This window comes from Colletotrichum truncatum, assembly GCF_014235925.2.
Source record: "Colletotrichum truncatum strain CMES1059 chromosome Unknown Contig_0001, whole genome shotgun sequence".
Taxonomy (NCBI): Eukaryota; Fungi; Ascomycota; class Sordariomycetes; order Glomerellales; family Glomerellaceae; genus Colletotrichum; species Colletotrichum truncatum.
The window spans coordinates 8,110,351-8,129,040 of record NW_027222398.1 but is presented as its reverse complement, the minus strand read 5'-3'; the positions used below and the strand labels follow the sequence as shown (position 1 = coordinate 8,129,040).

The following is an 18,690-nucleotide window of genomic DNA, read 5'->3' as shown; positions in this document are numbered from 1 at the left end:
GGATAGGAGTGCCCGGAACTGGCTCCCATCAAACTTCATCGACAGAAGCTTGTCCTCAAGTTCGGCCGGAACCTATCTGGGATATATAATTACCGATCTAAGGCTGCGTGGGAGAGTATAGTGGAGGTCAAGTAAGTCATTTTCGTTAACATCAGGGGGCACATGATCTTTGGACCTCTATTCGCCAACAGTAATGCCGTGGAATTGGGGTAAAAAAAGAAGAGTAGCATCGTGCGGATCAAAGAGAGATTTGACTCCTGGAGAATGGTACAGGACTAGCACAGGAAGCAGTTTGACGTGCAGAAAACACTTCGGACGGTGATTTCTAAGCGTCTCAGGGAGTTGGTAAGAGTCTTGTATCATGGTCAATAAACAGTGGTAACAGGCGTGATAAAGTTTCTGGTAAATCGAACAGGGGCCAACATTTTCAGGATGCATTGAATAGTAGCCGCACTTCGTATTCAAGTTGTCCATTGAACTGCTACTGCGTGTGGCCGGTCGTTTTCTTCATTAGGTCAAAATATACTTCCGGAGTACGGACGGGCCTCGCATAGATCGTTTATTCAGAATTTCGCACCTATTATTTGATAACACTAGGCTCGTTTTTGGGCACCGTCAGATTAACGTAGATGTCTAAAAACAATTACTAAGCTGCAACAGTGTTGTCGCAAGCATTGCTAGCGAGGGCGAAGGATGAAAGATACGGCTCTGAAGAGTCATCGACGCATGGAGCGATATTGACGAAGGCTTCAACCGGAAGGGATTCAGGGGTTTTACTAGCCATTTCGACAAAGATATTATTTCGACGAGTAGCAGGTGTCTGGTGTGTTGAATAGGCATGGTGGAAGTAAGAGACTACATCTCCTCGTCTGTTGTTGATAGATATCAGCCACTGTGGGATCAACAAGTCTCACTTTTATGTTGATTTGTAGCTGTTTGAGTCTGAATTGAGCCCTTGCGACTAAGTGGTTGCATAGGCTGGTTTAATAAGTCATTGCAAGAGGAATAGGGAGCAAAAAGCAGCTGGAGTACTCAAGCCAAGCCATGCGCACTGAAATCGCGCCGAAGGCCAACCAAGGCGTATGTTTGGAACCAAAACTCGCTCGGGTTATGACAGGCACCGCTGCTTGTCACGCGTCTTTTCGTAGCGAAAATTATATCTGGTGTGCTGGGTGGATTTCAAGGGGGTATCATCCTTGATGACTCACTATGTCTATTGTCTAGTAGCATCAAACAGCTCAAATCCTGAACCTCTCCACCCCCACGCCACGATGTAGTGGTCGGCAAGCAGCTTCCATTCCTCCACTTCATCGAGTCCCTCCAGTCGGTCAACTCTCTCCTTCTCCTCGGACGGCACCCAGCGTTCCCAGATACGCTCGACCGTCAATGCATTTACGTGCTCGAAACCAGCATCTCGAAGACGTTGTTCCTGGTCTTGGGGAAGTTTGTAACTTTCTAGAGTTGGCATTCGAATCCTTCTTGCCGCCAGATTGGACGTCATCATCTTGCCAAATGGGTCGTCGGGCTTGACGGGCTCGTAGATGATAATGGCGAGATTGGGAATCTTTTGCTCAAACCACGCCACTAGGTCTTTGGTTGTGGACGTCTCAAGATAACATAGACAGCATTCCGAGATAAGAAGCGTCGGAATATCCGTTCGAAGCCCCTTGAGCGTTGAAGTGCCCCCCTGCACGAGCTCTCGGAGATCGCGAGCATGGCAATAGTAGCTGTCTGATTCAGACGGCCGAGAGTACCATGAGCCATCTTCGTCAGCCAATGGATCCCCAAGGATGTGACGCAGAGGTGGGACGCCCTGAACTATGCGAGCCTTCTTCCGGACCGTAACCGGAAAGTCGAGCTCATGATAGACTAGTCCGGGTCGGTTGGTTCTGGGAAATAACCGAAATGGACGGGTGTCAGTACCGGCACCAAGAGAGATGATTTGCTTGTGGTTGGGCCTAGCGCCTGCATCTTCAGCTTGTGACAGGAAGCTGTCGATGAGAGTGTCGAGAGCAACGGTTCTCGTGTAAGTGCCTGGGATAGAGGTCAGCCTCCATGCTCGACGGAAGCAGACCCTGGACACGGACCTCGGTTGATAATGGGAAGCCTCCTGGGCAGGGGACCGGCCATGCCATCAACAAAAAACTGCGCATACGGATCGTTGAGGTACCCAACGTTGATGGCACTCAGACGTGAGCCGGCGGCATCATCGTCGGTGCCCTGGATCGTCTGATCGTGAGTAGGGCCAGCAGAGGAAGGCCCATCGCCACGGCCACCTCTTCCGCGTCCACGACCGCCTCGACCGCCTCTTGGCCCCCTAAGAGATAGCAAATTTGGGATCGAGTTGCCAGACATGGGTTATTATGGTTCAGTCAAGAGAAGAGCTGTAGTGGAAGTTATTGCGAGCGATCGATGTGGGTGACGTAGGATGGGAATGTCAAGGTGGGGGGCAGATTGGCTGGGGGGGTTACAATCAAAATCGTAACTGGGGCCTCCATGCCACCACGTTTTAACGCACAGTCCACCTCGCTGTGTGTTGACTGAGACCCTACCGACTGTCTCTCGGCAGATGTGTCTACTTCAAAACACTCGCACTGGACCCTGAATGATTGATCGGGAGGCTTGAAACGGTGTAACCGGTTTCCTGCCACAGAGTGTGGTTGACCTGGAGGGGTCTTGTCGAGCGTCACCAACAAGAATGTAGCATTATCGTTGATAATTGGGCTACATCTTATCAAAGGGTGAGAAGCCCAAAGATGCACTTTGGGACCAGGCAAGTCAGCTACAATGGCCAAGCAGAGCCCCTGGCGCGGATCCTGATGCCAGTGGTCAGCACTCGCACGTTGAGGCCCAGATTCTCTCGGCTACGTCGGAGTTTACTGATGAACGGTACTTTTTAGTTCGCGCCCGGCAGGCTAAGCACCAGGAAAGTCAGGCGGCGTTCTTCTGCATCTCCTAGTAAAAAAACTAAGCTGAACAGACCGGGCATCATCACAGTACGGACGTAGGCAGTCCAGAGTGCCCCATACATGGGATGAAAAAAATGACTTTGGAGGCTTTTCAAGAAAAAAAATTCATACGACATCGTAGACCAGGAAGATACGAATGCCAGACTTGTTCGAGAACTCTCTGGGTTCGCCTGGTACGGTTGAAGGCCGTAATACGAGGTTTCGTACCTCTAACAAACGATACGAATACCTGTGCATTGATGCAAACGCCGTATTGACACACACGCCTACAAGTGGAAAAAGCCTTAGACAAACAGATGGAGTGACAGCCTTGTCAACAAATCGACTTTGCTAGCCCAACGTCACATTTCAAGAACGTTGCTCCAGTGTCTGGGTGCGATATCTTCAAGTAACATGGCAGCTATGCCTAACCTGCCTAGCGCCCACCCAGTCTTGCCCAAGGCAGCATAACGCGTCTTCCCCGTTTTCAGTCCCTCTGGTCATCGCCAGGCAAGGAAGGATCTGTGGGCGGGGGGCACGGCGTGGCTGTGTCAGCCTGCTGCCTGCTCCTGTTGCCGCCGTCCCAGCGCACCACACGGCACTAAGTAAGGTGAGGGAAATGGGACACACGCTGAACCGACCACTCATAGACTTTCTCTCATGAAGCAGCGCAGTGGCCAACAACTCATTAAAAAGGAATCCTAGCGCCCAGGTCGCCTCGTCTTTTGACATCCGACACCCCTTCCATTCACTTTTGATCCCTTTCCCATCTTCAATAAACTAGTTTATCATCAAGTATTCCATTTTTTTGCTACATTTCTTATTTTGATTTTTGGCAACCGTAAACATGCTGCACCACATTGCCAGCGCGGTCTACAAGAGGGCCGTCGAAGGCTCATCGCCCCAATATGAGCTCCCGCCTTGGGCCTGGGTTGTTATACTTGCCGATGCCATCGTCTTCCTCCCCATCATCATTATCGTAAGCCCCCCTGGTTGACTTCACGAAGCTCTGCATGCTGACATTTCCAAGTTGACCTACACCATCGAAACAGTCTACCCCATCTTTGCCATCGTCGAAGATGAGAACCCTCCAGCCTACGACCCCGTCAACCTGAACGATGATGACGCCAATGCCGATGCCGTCCCGGGCGTTGGTCCCATCCCGCCAAAGGTCACCGGCGGCCGACCCACCACCGTCACCTCCTCCCTCCGCTCCATCAACCGCCTTCTGATGGCCAATGGTGGCTGGCGTGCAAACTTCCGTGGCTTCTTTTGCATCATCGCCCAGGCTATCGCTACCGGCATCCTATATGGCGTCTTCTCCGCCTTCCTCCCCTCCATCCTCGCCTCTCTGGCCACGCTCCTTGCCTCTCTTTCTCTCGTCCAGCTCAGCACTGCCTGGGTTCACATCGTGATCACTCCTCGCTCCCCCTTGCACTTCTGGTCTCGCCTCCCACCTTTCAAGCGCACCTTCGAAGCTACCGCCCGCCCTGTGGCTGCCTACTGGCTGGCCACGCAATTCGCGACCTGGGTTCCTATTGCTGTTGGCTGGGCTCTGGGTCTCGACCTTCCCAACTTCCGCTTTGGCGCGCCCACTACTACCGTTCCCGGCACCGAGCCCCGTCCCAATGACGCCTGGAAGAGCGTTGTTATTACGCTTCTTAGCATCGCCTTCCACGTTCTGGTTGTGATCCCCGCCGAGGTCGTCCTTGTCCGCGTTCAGGCTTCGCTGCTCCCCGAGGAGGCTGACACCATCATTCCCTTCGACCGCTCTTTCGAGGGCAAGGTTGAGCCTCGCGTTGTGGGCGGCAAGGGCTACGCCACCATGAGCCAGGCCTGGGCTAGCTTCTCTCGCGCCGCGTGGCGTCGTCTTGTTATCCTCTACGCCAAGATCATTGCTGTCACCACTGCCGGCTTCTTCATCATGGCTGCTGTCATTATTCCTGAGATCATACTCCTGACTAGCAAGTCCACTCCCAAGAACTAAGCTGTGGTTGTTTTTGTTGCCTGCTAGTGTCGTGGTTGCCAGGCCCGAGGTCCATGACTCAAGAATTGTCGAGAACGTGGCATCAGCTGCGGTCAGACGTAGATTGACTTTTGCGGTCTTGTGTCAGGTTTCCTCAGCATAGCAACCTGCTGGACTTTCTGGTCTTGAAGTCGGATGAATTCGATGCTCTAGAAAATTGTTTCAATAGTTTAGTCATATTTATCTCCTGAAATATCCCCCCTCATATTTGGAGACTCCATCCAGAGCTGGTTGCTTTCTTGTATCATCTCCGTAGGGTTGACTTGAAATATCACATCGACAGCGAATCACACACGATCAGTCACAAAGCATAAGGTACATGCTGGAGTAGAGTCTTCTAGTGTCATTAGCCGTCAAATTTCTTTGGGTTCGTAAGTGAGGTCTGTCGTGTCATAACACCAAGTCCCCCAGACTATGCAGCAGCGGCACACTCGCCGTCTCGGCCGTCTTTTTCATCCATCATCATCCTCTGCTTGTTTCCTTCCCCGTCTTTGCACCTCTCTACCTCGATGTCTAACTCCCTTCTCCATTAACACAGCTCAATAGCGTGCCATATACGCCCTGTTTGTCCACTCCCGATTTATCAACACCCCTGACCGAAAAAAAGACAAAGACCGCCCAGAACTGCCTGTCTCGTGCAAAATCCAAATCTTGTGAACCCGACCGGTCAAAGGATGAAGAAACGATAAAATACCTCTCCCTATCCATTTGGTCCCATGTGTGTGAATCTTGCTCGTCTAACCAATTTCTCGTCCAGTATAATGACCAACAGAAAAATGAGTCTGCGAGGCAGGGCAGTAGCATAGAGGATAAAAGAAGAGCCACCGCCAGTGAACGCAGCGGGGGTATAGCGGTCTAGTCCGCACCGAGCTGTTGTCTAATCGCATGCTTTGTCATTTCTATGGGTGGGCAAGTCCCAAAACATCCCCTCATCTCGAGATGATAGGACTGAGAGTTAGTAGGGAGGAACAGTTTTAAGACTTCTGGGAGAAGAACCAGCTGCTACGCTTTCCGGAGCCGCCCTCATTCTGCTGGATACTGGAAATGACGGGGATTGATGGTCCTTGGTTGTCACCACCACCGCCACGGAGAGGCTTCGCGATGCGGCTGCCTCCTCCTGAGAAGCTGAATCCACCGAGCGGAGGTGAGTTCAGGCCACGAGTACTGCCAGCCTTGGCAGCCTCCAGCCGTTCTTTGACGGCGGCGAGCTGTACTTCGAATCTGTAGTGCACCAATTAGCGAGAAACGTAAAATGGAGATTGGAAATAAAATGTGCGGGACATTGACTGAATTGACTGTAGAGGTGGTGGACTGGGTCTCATACTTGTGGTTGGCGGAAGCCATCTTCTCCTGGCTATCCTGTAGCAGGCTTTCGAGGCTCTGAATGCGCTCGTTACGAGCGATGAGCTTGCGCTCGGCAATAGCGACCTCCTTTTTGAGGGCCGAGTTCTGCTCGACAAGCTGGCGCTGAACCTGAGTAAGCTGCTCAAGGTTCCTCTCGAGGAAGGCCATCTTCTTCTGCTGGGCCCGGTTGTTGGATGACCGGAGCACATTGTTGTACTGCTCTCTCGTCTCGTCGAGCGAGATCTCGAGCTCAACCACGCGCTCGCAGCGGTTTTGAAGGTCGCGCATGAGGCTCTTCTTCATGATATCGAACTCAGCAATCTGTTGCTGGATGGACTTGCCGTTGGCCATGGGGGCAGCAGTGCCTGCCTTGACTCTCTGCTGGAGATCTTCGATAAGGGCCTTCATCTTGGAGTTCTCGGCCGCCTTCTGGGCGATTTCAGCCTTAAGCTCATCAACGAGCTGCAGGGACGTGGTCTGCTTATCGGCATAGGCACTTTCCAGGCGAGACTTAATTTCCTCAACGTCGGTCTCTCCAAGGTTACGAGTAAGCAGCTCTTCATACTCCTGCTGAAGAGATTGGAGGCGGTCCTCCAACTCGGCACGGCGGCGAGCGTCCGTCTCGCTCGAAGAAGCGCTGTACACGGACAACTCCGCTTGTCGGATGATTCCTTGTATTTCGACGAACCGGGACTTCAGCGACTTAAGCTCATCGGGATTGACGACTTCGCCGGTGGAGCTGACTTCATGCAGAGCTTCCAGCTGAGCAATAGCCTCTGCAATAGCCTTTTCGTTGTCGCTGAATACATCGGCGCCAAGATCGAAGCCAGCCATCATCTTAGCCATCTTCTCAGCCTTCTTCTTCTCCTTCTCGTCGAGAACCGCGCTCGTCTCTTTAGCACTCATCTTAACATCAAGAAGCTGCTGCTTGACCTCATCAAGCTCAGTCGTCAACTCAGCGTTCTGTTCCTTGAGGGCATCCATCGTAATCTGAGCCTCCTTGCCCTCAAAGTTCAGCCGTTCAAGCTGCATCTTGACCTCGTTGACCTCAGCATGGAGCTTCTCATTCTCCTTGCCAGTCTTGCTATCATGCTCCTTGAGATAGGTAAGTTCCTCCTTGGTCTCTCGGAGCGCCTTCTCAGTCGTGTTATACTGAGATTCCTTCTCCGCAAGCTGGTCCTGGAGCTCGTTCTCGCGGCGCAGAAACTCGTCTCGCTCGTCCTTGTCGAGAGGCAGGCTTGGTGTTCCGGACCGCTCTGAGATGGCTGGTGTCTCGGCCCTGCTGTCGGGAAGTAGGCGGGAGGGCGTTGACGGGCGGGGGGCTTTAGCTTCGGCCTTGGCTCCCGCAACGCCATCTGCGGACATGGGCGGCACCCACTTATCTTTCGGCACAGCCTCTCCGGAACGCCAGAGCTGAATTTCTCCTTCAAGATTCGTAATGTAGCCTTCGAAGGTTGAGATTTGGCCTCTCGCCTTTCCAAGCAAAGCTTTAAGCTCGGCGGGACTAAGTTCTGCATTGACCTTGGCCTTGTTCTTGATTGCCTTTGCACGCGTACCAAATCGCAGGGTGCTGAGAGTCTCGGCATCGTTGTAACTACTGGGAGAACAGTTGATGATGAGGGTTGTCCGACTGTTACCTCCCAGGGACTCTTGCAGGATACGAGTCAACTTGGAGTCTCGGTAGGGGACATGGGATGATCTGCCGTCAGTCAAGGCGTTGATGACCATTCCGAGAGCACTCAAACTCTTGTTGATCTTCTTGGCTTCCTCCAGCGTCTGACCACTGGCACCTGTCTTGCCGACCTTTTCACTACCGGCCAAATCGACCAAGAAAAGCTGACCGCTCTTGGCCGAACCGGTCTCAACGTTCTTCTGCGTGATAGTGATGACGAAAATGGAATGTGAACGGGAAGATTCTTGGTTCATATTGGTAGCAGCGACGGCACGGGCATTTCCACCTCTTCTCATGACTTCGAAGACCTCTTGAACGCTCGAGACGTAGACCTCCAAGAGTCCCTTAACGTAGACACCGCGGTTCTTCTCTTCGTGGACGGGAAGATTGTCGTTCTGGGGTGCGAGCAAGTCACGGATTCTCTCCATGTAAATTTCCATATAACTGACTCGCACCGTGTACTCGATAGTGCTAGGACTAGACATGATGCTGGCGAAGATCTGCTCGACAATGCGGGGGATGACACCTCGGCCAACCTCATCATCGATGCTGGAGCCCATCATGGTATAGGACTTTCCAGCACCGGTTTGACCATAGGCGAAGACTGTTCCATTGTAACCGTTAAGGATGTCGTCGACAGTAGATCGGATGGAGAAATCGAAGATATCGGATTGCTTGCAGTTCATATCGAAGACTCGATCGAAAGTGAAGCTGCCCTGAGCCTCCTTGGACTGCGAGGCACATTGTTAGTCGGGTGCCCGCAAGAATGCGCGCCGTCAGCACTTGGCCGTGGAGGGTAATGCAACTTACGTCGAGGGTACAGGTATCCTCGCCATTGAAGGCGACAATGGGCTGGCCGCCCGACTCCAGTTCCACCTTGTTCTGGGGGCGGAATCGAGCCACCACCTTGATGCTGTTTGCGCTAGACATGGTGACGGTATTGAAGACCAAAAGCCGTCGCGGGCAAGGTCATGGATTCCGATCGGAGTGCAAATGTTGCGAGATGGGGGGGTTGCGGTTGCGAGGCACGAGGCGGTCGCAGCACGGCAACGGGGGGCGTCTGTTGAAAGAGGCCACACAAATTAGGCGGGTGGGATGAAATGACGGTGTGCAGAATGTGAGGACTGCTAGAATGACATATCGCAGGTATTTGCAGGGCGATAGGCAAAATAGGAAGGGTAACGGCAGCACAAACCAGCAGCAGTTTGCAGCCAGCCAGGCAGTTGGTCGAGGAGCAGAAAGCGAGTAGAAAGGAGTCTGAGATTGTTTGGATGGGGGGGTTTTGGATGCAAATGACGGGACGCGCTAGAATTCGCGTAGAATATTTGATTGCAGCAAGACAGTCACGGCATAGAGGGAAGGTACACCGGCACTGTACCAGTCACAGGCTCTGCCCAGTCATTCCCTTCCAAGTCGGTCAAAGAAATAGCGTCGAGGTCACCCACTCGTGGTTTCATCCCCACTTCACCACTACGCAACCGAAGGGTCCGTCCCAGGAGAAAGAGGTCCCCTGTCTGTCCGCTGAAGGCACAGCGCACAGGACGCCGTTCTACTGGCCAAACAGTGCCCGCCACAAGCACCATTCCCTGAATTTCGCACAACAGACGGCCTGGCGCATTGCGCACTAAAGGCACCGGCAGGGCACGCGACAGGCTCCTGGCGAAAGTTGGCGACTTTGCACGGTTGATTCCTGTGAGTTTTGGGTGGGCTGCTCCGCTTTCGCAGTGGTTAATCACAACGTATAAACAAAAATAAACAAGCATCGGGCCGCATCACAGTCAATAGATTTGGTATTTCGCTACCCAAATGCGCCTCCCACGAACTCCCCTGTAAAATGACAGATGAAGATGAACGTCACCATAGAGAAGTTCGACCACGAAACGCCAACCGCAACATGGGGTCACCCCAAAAAAAGTCATTGAGAGGACAGCACGAGCCGAAACGCCAAAACCCCCACTCCAACCTCATCGGATACCCCAGCTGCTTAATGCAAGGCAGGCTGAGGAATGTCTGGTTAGCCTTGGGTCTCGCCGTAGGTAAATCTCCTCCCGAGTGGTGTCGTTCGGCGCCGGACGTAGGCCTGCCGTTTTTATTCGGTTTGGGCCATATCCTGCTGCAGCAAGGTGATGAAAGTTGTTCATAACAGTCGTGTGCTTGTTGTGTGTGGTATCATTGCAGTCTAGTCTTCCCAGCTCTTCTCAACTGTCTCCCTGACACGCTTGGTGTACTCCTTCCGGTTGTCCTTGTACAGGTTCGAAGCCTCCACGTTCGCTGGAGAGCCGGTGTTCGGGTCGTTAAGCAAGCTTGAGCTGCATGTTAGTCGCACGTATCCAGCTGCAAACGGAAATTCTGGTTGGAATTCTGGAATTCGCCTCACCTCTGGATGCTCGTCAGAACTGCGGCGACGTCATATGTGGGACTCCATCTATTTTGCAAAATATCCAAGCAAAGTTCTCCTGTGGCATAGACGTTGGGGTGGAACATTTGACTGATAAACTTGACCGCGGGTGGCTTGTTGGGGTACTGCTCTTCGAACTGCATTACAAGTCTGAATGTTCCATCTTCGAAAGGGGTGTCGGCGGGTCCGATGATGACAGCGTTCCTGGAAAGTTTCTTCTGTCAGTCCATGACATGCACATGGCAAAGTTGAATTAGGTAGTAATGGGGCATACCAGGTCATGACGTTATCCGGGACGGGAGATGCAGACACGCCGGCAGGAGGATCGGTTTGCATACGCTGTCCATACTGTCAGTGGTGATGCTTGAGGAATGATTCGTGAACACAAAATCCTACCTTGAAGTCACGCATCAAGCGGCGACGGGCGGCGGTAGACATGGTGGCGGTCGGTAACTGATTACCAAGCCTGAGGGGTCGCAAGTCAACGATGACTGTCGCGGAAGCGATGGATCAGAACCGGATAAAAGGTTCCAAACGTGGTGATCTGGGTTGGAATTCTGTGACAGATTTCTGGAATGCTGCGCTGCGGTTCAAAGATTCTGCAAAGGCAAAGAAGTGGTGATGGAAGAAGGGCGTGGAAACACTCACCTCACTGTCTCCGGAGGATGGCGCGGGAAGCACTTCACCACCGCCTGCCGCTTAGGCCAGTCGGTGGAGCCCCTGGCTGCAGCCAATCAGTGCTAGTGCGATTAAACGCGAATCAGACGAGACCAAACCAACACCAAAAGTGAATCCCCCGCCCACGACTCGAACACCTCTTTGGTCTTTGGGTGATACTTCGAGAGTCTCGAGATAGACATTGTTGATGGCTTTTATGATTCTGGCAAATGAACTTATGACCAGAAACTTGAAATTGGTTGTAGTTTAGCTATCAAGTGCCGAACAGGCAGGTAGGAAGCGACGGAAGCCTTTCTCCTGCATGCATGAGCCGTTGCGTCGGGCTCTCTGGGCAGGGAAACTACGTATCTTTTAACGACTGTAGACGTCGGAATCGGAATCGACAAAAGCACATGCCGCGATGTTCCGGGGGAGTAGTTAGGATGCAGGCGACGGAACCACTGCAGAACCTGACGGGAGGCAACGAACCACGCCCATATTCCCACGGCCCGGGGTGGGGGACTCGGCTCCTCAGGGGGCCATTCTGACCTGGGGTTTGGGGGTGGTTTGGGGGGTGAGGTCACTTTCGAAGCTCGGCCCCGCCTGTGTGTTCCCCCTCCTTAAGCCGAGGAAGACCGCAGCATACCTGGGGTAGTGGCTTCCTCTAGTTACCGCCCGCGCACTTCCACATGTTCGTCGCCTCCCATCCCTCTGTAAAATAGTTCCCGCCATCCCATCTATTTCTGTGCCTTACCTTAGATCGTTCCAAGCTGTTGTTGTCTCCAGTCCTCATCTAGTCTAATTGTCCCAGTGTCATCATGTATTTGAGACAGTCCTCAAGGCTTCCGAGCCTACTTGCTAAACAAGCTGCAACCCGCCAGTTCTCGACGAGAGCAGCTCTTCGGCAAGAGATTCGCGATGCGTATATTCTCAGTGCTTCCAGAACGCCGACAGCAAAGGTAGATCATCTCGTAAGTCCACGGTTTCGGATCAATTGCTTACACACAGGCAGTTCAATGGGTCGTTCACGAACGTCTCTGCACCGAAACTTGGTGCCGTCGCTATCAAATCTGCGCTCGAGAAGTCCAAGGTTCCCGTTTCCAAGATTTCCGACGTCTACATGGGCAATGTACTGCAAGGATCAGTCGGACAGGCACCGGCTCGCCAGGCTTTGATCTTTGCTGGTCTTCCATCAAATGTTGAGGCCATCACCATCAACAAGGTGTGCGCATCAGGCCTGAAGGCTGTTGTTTTTGCCGCGCAAAACATACAGCTGGGTTTGGCAGACGCCCAGATCGCCGGAGGCATGGAGAACATGACCAGAGTGCCATACTACGTGCCCCGTTCTTCCAGCCTACCCCCCTTTGGACACGTCAAGATGGAAGATGGTCTGATCAAGGACGGCCTGACTGATGTCTATGACCAGTTCCACATGGGCAACTGCGCCGAGAACACGGCCAAGAAGTACGAGATCACCCGTGAGATGCAAGACAAGTACGCCATCCAGTCCTACGAGCGCGCTCAGGCTGCGTGGAAGGCAAAGGCTTTCGCCGAGGAAATTGCACCTGTTACCGTCCCGGGCAAGAAGGGCGATACTGTTATCGAGGCGGATGAAGGATACCTTGATGTGAAGTTTGACAAAGTTCCCACCCTTAAACCTGCTTTCGTGCGTGACGGTACGGGTACAGTCACCGCCGCCAACTCATCTACGTTGAATGACGGTGCCAGCGCCCTGGTTTTGGGAAGTAAGGAGATTGCGCAACAATATGGATCTGGTTCCCGGGTTCTGGCCAAGATTTGCGGCTCGGCTGATGCTGCGGTTGACCCTGTGGACTTCCCGATTGCCCCAGCTAAGGCGGTTCCCATTGCACTCGAGAGAGCGGGCATCACCAAGGATCAAGTGGCCGTTTGGGAGTTCAACGAGGCGTTCGCTGCTGTAATTAAGGCCAACGAGAAGGTAAATGCTTGGTCATGCAGCTCTAGTATTCATGCTAACCACTGCTGACTAGATCCTCGGACTGGAAGGTGCTCGCGTCAACCCGCTTGGAGGTGCCATCTCCCTTGGCCATGCCCTCGGAAGCTCTGGATCGAGAATTCTTGTTACACTGCTGCACCAGCTGAAGCCCGGAGAGTACGGCGTTGCTGCGATCTGCAACGGAGGTGGTGCAGCTACCGCCGTGGTTGTGCAGCGCATTGAGTCTGTATAAATAACGAAGATTTGACGCCATTACCTTAGCGCTGGCTATTTACAGTCGGTGTTCATAACGGAGGCTGCATACTTAGCTTGATGGGACTTTAAGCCGCTTGCCGCTCAGACGCGGTGAAATGGCTAGATCTTTGGCGCAGGGTGTTGGAAGGCGTACATCTGATCCATACATGAATGAGCCCATACGGGAAACACAAAATTGAGACAAAATTGGATTAAACTCAGCTGAAATGTGCTGTTAATTTACTTCATCACCTATGAAACCCGCAACAAGAATATCGATGGAAATGATGATGAAATCAGACACGGCATCCTCATCGGGTGCTGGCGGGGCAAAGCCAGCCTCTTCCCCAGCGCCACACCCCTGCTCCCGCTCACCGAAGAACCCACCTCTATCTTACCTCAACCTTCACCTTCAGGTCTCATCGAATATCATAGCTCTCACTGGCTCACACCATCCGTCCGCAACCTCCACTGTCGCGTTCGCGTAAATACGCACGCGAGGCAGTACAATGTCACTCCTAATTCAATTCCTCACTCAGATACGCTCTTTTGTGCGCGCTCAAAACAGCGACGAGCTTCGCAACTGGCTTCTCGTTGAGCCCAACGCCAGCCAGCAGTACCATCAGCTCGCGGCCGAGTTACGCACTCAGTTCCGCTCCGGCAGTGGCATTGAAAACACGATTGAGAAATGTCTCCCTGAGGAGGACGATGTACCCGAGGGTCAGGGTTCGCCCTGGCCGGGATTTGTAACCTTCATGAAGGACTACATGGTTTTTTGGCGCGACGTCGATTATGACGATTTGCTCGGCGCACATACCTTGCTTAGCGGACTCGTCAAGTAAGCTCTCGCACTTCGTTCTCATCTATCCTGCCGTTGTATTATTATCAGGTCGAATGGAGACGATGGAGGTCAATTGAAAATGAATGAAGCTGACACTACGCAGTTCTTGCAGTACCGCCTTCGCCCATCCGACGTACGGCGGCATGCTTCTCAAGACAGCAATGTCCCTTTGCGAGTCACTCTCACGCCTCACAATGATGCTTAGTCGCCGCCCCGATCTCACCAGCAAGATTCGCAATGTGGACGCCGACGACCGTAAGTCCATCGCTGAAACCTCGGCCGAAATCATCCAAAAGATTTTCACCACCTGCCTCACGGACCGCTCCAGTGCCCGCTACAGCAAGCCTGAAGGAAAGAAAGTAGGCGTCTACATGTTTGCCAACCTCGTCTTGAAGCTTCTTTTTGCCGTGGGTCGCCCTTTCCAAACGCATCATCGTCATGCCTTGATTGTACAAGACTATAAAAATTGCTGACCATCGCCAGTGCCGAAGAACGCATCTCGCAAAGCAAATCTTCACAAACATCTCCACCAACTCGCCTCCCTTATCACTTTACCCAGCTTCCCAGCGTGTCACATTCCTCTACTACCTAGGCCGCTTCAACCTCGCAAACTGCCACTTCCTCCGTGCCGCGCTCTGCCTTGAGGAAGCCTACCTCCAGATCCCTCCCGCCTTACAATCCCACCGTTCCCTGGTGCTAAGCTATCTCATCCCCTGCAACCTCTTACTCGGTCGCCTTCCATCTCAACTACTACTATCCCGCCCGGAATCCGCCTCCCTGGCACCCATCTTTCATCCCCTGGCACAAGCAATTCGGAAGGGGGACTTCGTCTTGCTACAGAATGCTCTCGCCCAGCATGAGAAGTGGCTTTTCGACAAGGGGCTGTTACTGGTGTTAACACATCGCCTTCGCCCCCTCCTCTGGCGCTCACTATCCCGCAAGACCTTCCTCCTGACATACTCCCCTGGACCAGATGACACCAACCCCGCCGCCGCAGCAGCAGCCCCCTCCCGTCGTGCAGCGACACTAGATTTGACCGACCTACACACGGCAGCAACCTACCTCCAGCGCAGACTGGAAGGCTACATCCCCTCCACAAAGCACCAGAGACCTTCGAACGCGACGCCGGCCTTCATCAAAGCGGTATCGCACGACGCGGCATCGACCCTCGTGCCTCCACCCGGGGGCCCCAAGAAGCTGCGCCCGAACGAGGGGTTGGTGTGGGGCAATAGCCCCGTGGAGATGGACGACGTTGAGATGAACGTTGCCGTGCTGATCCAGCTTGGGTTCATGCATGGATACATTGCCCACTCCCAGGGTCGTTTTGCGGTTATGGGAGCGACGAAGAAGAGCCCGCTGCTCGCGGGGTGGCCGACTCCATGGACTGCTATCAGGGAGAGGCAGTATGAAGAAGACATTGATCTGGACCATGTACCTGGGTGGGTGAAGGGTTGAGACGGAGACGTCTAAAATTGCTCAAATTATGACGAAGGTTACTAGATGTAGAATGGAAAAAAAAAATGATACCCAGTTCATCACTCATGCTGCTTTCCACCTGGAATTGAGAACAACCATCTATTTTACAAGAGGCATAGGGTGTGACAGTGGATGTAGAGTACTTAAAGCTGTGTGGGGATATATGAATGTAAGGCCCCATCCCAGTTAGAAATGATTGACTGTAGATCTTTTATTTCATGCCTGCCCGTCTCGTGACAGGGCAGCGACTAAGTCCAATCGAATGACTTAAGTGTCGGCCAGACGATAGGGCTCAAGTGAGATTGTTTGATATACAAGTCCATGTGCCTCATTCTATGAAGCCATCTTCACGTCTTCGTCGATGTTTGTCTGATCCAGCATACCACGCGGACGCCTGGATCCCGAGCCACCTCTCCAACAGAATACCCACATCTTCAGACGACACATGTTCTGGTCCAAGGCTTGCCTACCCCTTCATGTCATGACTGATGTTCCCATTTCCACATTGTCTTCCTCCACGTGTCCTCAATAATAAACAAAACTAAAGAAAAAAATTCGTTCGTAAATGGGTATTGACGAAAAGCAAGCCGATCCATAAATGTTGTAAATGCCCCCTTTGACGGTGGGCCGGGTTTAAGAGCCCGGAAGAATGCTTTGCCAGCTCGTGTCATAGCCACGAGATTGCTAAAACAATAAACACTAAACTGCCGCAGTGAAATTGCGGGGGGTCCGGTATATACGTCCAGATAAGTTATGCAAAAGATGAAAGTGCCATATGCTATCGGCGTATGTGCAAAAGTTACCACATGTTCGTAAGCGGCGGGTTGAAGCGAAGAAAAGCCAGCAGCAAGAAAGATACATGGCAAGCGTGCTTGCTATTGGGCGGGAAGATACATCCGACCAAGCGGGCTGGATCCAAGGCATCGAGGCCGAACGATAGCAGCAAAAGGACGGCGGTGCGTCGTGTTGACAAGCATAGACGTTGAATGGAAAAACAAGCTGCTGCTGACTGGTTCGAAACGAAGAGATGCTACTTGTGTTCAGAAACACTCAGTACAGGAACGTGGCGGCAACAAAGGCAATGATGAGTCCAGCAATGGCCCCACCGCCTTGCTTAGTGCCTTCATTCTCCTTTGAGGTTGTCGCAGGGGCAGCCTCTTCGGTCTTAGAGGCAGTGGTAGGCTCAAGGGTCGTCACCTTGGAGTTCTCAGATGACGTCGTAGCCGTATCGTTCTCGTGGAACATGCCGGGGATGACAGTGGGGGTAGGAATTGAGGAGGAAGAAGAAGAGGAACTGGACTGTTGAACGGAGCTGCTTGAACTAGGGGCAGCAGAAGAGGACGGTGTCGGCGTAGGCGTCGGCGTGGGAGTAGGAGTGGGAGTCGGAGTCGGGGTTGGTGTAGGCTTGGCTACCTTGATTTCCACCTTGTCATCATTCTTCTTGTCGTCTGAATCGTCACCACCGGAGCCATCCAGAGGGAAGACAATAATGCGAGCTTTCTTTCCCTTAGGAACAGTGACGACACAGTACTTGGAGTTGCCAGCGCCAGTACCGGCCAAGTTGCTGGTGACCTCACCAATCGCATTGGTAGAAGGATCGATAGAGCAAGGGGTGCCGTTGCAGCCACCCTCAGAACATTCAATCTTGACGCCGTAGGTGGGCTTCGTGTTCCTCAAGGCGGAACCTTCCCAGATGGGGTTATAACCAAGAGTTACGAAAGTCCGGCCCTGGGCGTCTTGGTTGGCTCCGGCGACATAGGCAGCCCAGTTACCAACTGCCTTGGACTCATCACCCCAGATGCAACCTTCATCAGTTACACCAGGCGGGTTGATGTAGTAGCTGTGGGTAGTTAGTATCAATCAGCATTCAATGAAGGACAGGTCACTTACTGAGCAGCGGTGCTGCACCAATAACTAGGATCGGGGACCGCGAGGGTAATTGACTTATCAATAACACTTGGGATAAGCATAGCCTCATTGCCAGGCAAGACGGTCTGGCAGAACGACAGGGTCCTGCCGCACTTGTTGTAGACTTCAACAGTTCCAGCACCATCGACGCAGTAAGGAGAATCCTTGATTGGCTTCGTCGCCTTGCCGTCAGAGTTGCAGTAAAGGCCGCCGTTCTATATCGGTCAGTCACTGAGACTTCAAACTTTATATAATGGAGAGAGAAAAAAATAGAAAGAAAAAAAGCCCAAAACTTTCTCACCATAGATGAAGGGTAAGTGTAGGACGACTTTGGATCCCACTGTGCCATGACCTTGCCAGGCTTGCAGGCGATAGGGCAGTAGGTTCCCTCAACACACGTCTGATCAGGGCTCATGGCGAAGCCATTGTTAGAGGCCCCGGGTACTTTCACCAAGTCGCCATCGCTAGGCAAACTGCAAATGGCCTTGCCGTCAGATGTCCTCTTAATCAACTCCCTCTCAGCGAGTTGCTCAATCTCCCCAACGGGGTCAAGGCCGGGCCTCAGCTTGTGAAGATGGCGGTGAGTAGAATCGTGTGCGACGGCGGGTTGTGCGGACAGCAGCACCAAGGCCGAGCCGACAGCGGCATGAATAGTAGAGAGCTTCATCTGGGAAGCGGGGTGTCGTCGTGAAGTTTCGTGAAATCCTCCAGCGGTTCAAAAGCGAAGTCGTCGGGGAGAACGGCGCGTCGCGTTACGTGATGAACAGCAGCAGTTGAGTGAGGTGTCCTGGTCCAGTGCTATAACATCGAGACAGCGAGTTGAGCAGCGTCAGCGCACGCGCGCGTGTTGTTTCGGTAGCGAATGTGAGTCGGTAGAAAGCGAATTGCAAAAGCGAATGTCGGTGAAAAGAGCGGAACGTCTCCAAAATGGAGACTGGACAAGGCGTAAGGATGCGAGCAAGGACAAGAGAAAGCAAGAGGAGAATGAGCGAGGGTGGAGGTGGCAGGATGGGCCGACGATGAAATGAGCGGGCAACAATCATCTGGGGTGGGAATCATTCTTGGGGCTTTTGGGCAAAGTAGAGAACAGAACCTTGCGCGATCTGCCCCCTGCTTGGCCGGAAGAGGGAGACGAAGCCACTGGTTTGACCAGGCCCTTGAGGGGCGAGTCCAGGATACTTCTGGCTAGCCATGGCGACATTGGGTGATGG

At 52.9% G+C, this 18,690-nt stretch overlaps 6 protein-coding genes across 6 annotated transcripts; 2 read left to right on the top strand and 4 right to left on the bottom strand.

Annotated features, from left to right (window-relative positions):
- Positions 1-1,213: 1,213 nt before the first annotated feature.
- CTRU02_202241 (leucine carboxyl methyltransferase superfamily) lies at positions 1,214-2,355 on the bottom strand (the record flags this gene model as incomplete). The annotated part of the gene is made up of 2 exons (XM_036719647.1): positions 1,214-2,034; positions 2,088-2,355. The coding sequence occupies 2 exons, from the start codon at positions 2,353-2,355 to the stop codon at positions 1,214-1,216; spliced, it is 1,089 nt and encodes a 362-aa protein (XP_036588349.1).
- Positions 2,356-3,795: 1,440 nt separating this feature from the next.
- CTRU02_202240 (ubiquitin conjugating) lies at positions 3,796-4,935 on the top strand (the record flags this gene model as incomplete). Its single annotated transcript, XM_036719646.1, has 2 exons — positions 3,796-3,927; positions 3,979-4,935. 2 exons carry the CDS (start codon positions 3,796-3,798, stop codon positions 4,933-4,935), a joined length of 1,089 nt encoding a protein of 362 aa, XP_036588348.1.
- Positions 4,936-5,948: 1,013 nt separating this feature from the next.
- On the bottom strand, positions 5,949-8,920 carry CTRU02_202239 (kinesin heavy chain; the record flags this gene model as incomplete). Its single annotated transcript, XM_036719645.1, has 3 exons — positions 5,949-6,195; positions 6,299-8,721; positions 8,801-8,920. 3 exons carry the CDS (start codon positions 8,918-8,920, stop codon positions 5,949-5,951), a joined length of 2,790 nt encoding a protein of 929 aa, XP_036588347.1.
- Positions 8,921-10,169: 1,249 nt separating this feature from the next.
- CTRU02_202238 (ubiquitin-conjugating enzyme e2 2) lies at positions 10,170-10,826 on the bottom strand (the record flags this gene model as incomplete). The annotated part of the gene is made up of 4 exons (XM_070204009.1): positions 10,170-10,299; positions 10,368-10,592; positions 10,663-10,727; positions 10,785-10,826. The coding sequence occupies 4 exons, from the start codon at positions 10,824-10,826 to the stop codon at positions 10,170-10,172; spliced, it is 462 nt and encodes a 153-aa protein (XP_070062591.1).
- Positions 10,827-11,963: 1,137 nt separating this feature from the next.
- On the top strand, positions 11,964-15,550 carry CTRU02_202237 (cop9 signalosome complex subunit 12; the record flags this gene model as incomplete). Its single annotated transcript, XM_070204008.1, has 7 exons — positions 11,964-12,004; positions 12,054-13,002; positions 13,055-13,242; positions 13,555-13,738; positions 13,794-14,092; positions 14,199-14,454; positions 14,579-15,550. 7 exons carry the CDS (start codon positions 11,964-11,966, stop codon positions 15,548-15,550), a joined length of 2,889 nt encoding a protein of 962 aa, XP_070062590.1.
- Positions 15,551-16,621: 1,071 nt separating this feature from the next.
- Positions 16,622-18,146, bottom strand: CTRU02_202236 (beta-glucosidase; the record flags this gene model as incomplete). The annotated part of the gene is made up of 3 exons (XM_036719642.1): positions 16,622-17,411; positions 17,462-17,694; positions 17,781-18,146. 3 exons carry the CDS (start codon positions 18,144-18,146, stop codon positions 16,622-16,624), a joined length of 1,389 nt encoding a protein of 462 aa, XP_036588344.1.
- Positions 18,147-18,690: the final 544 nt, after the last annotated feature.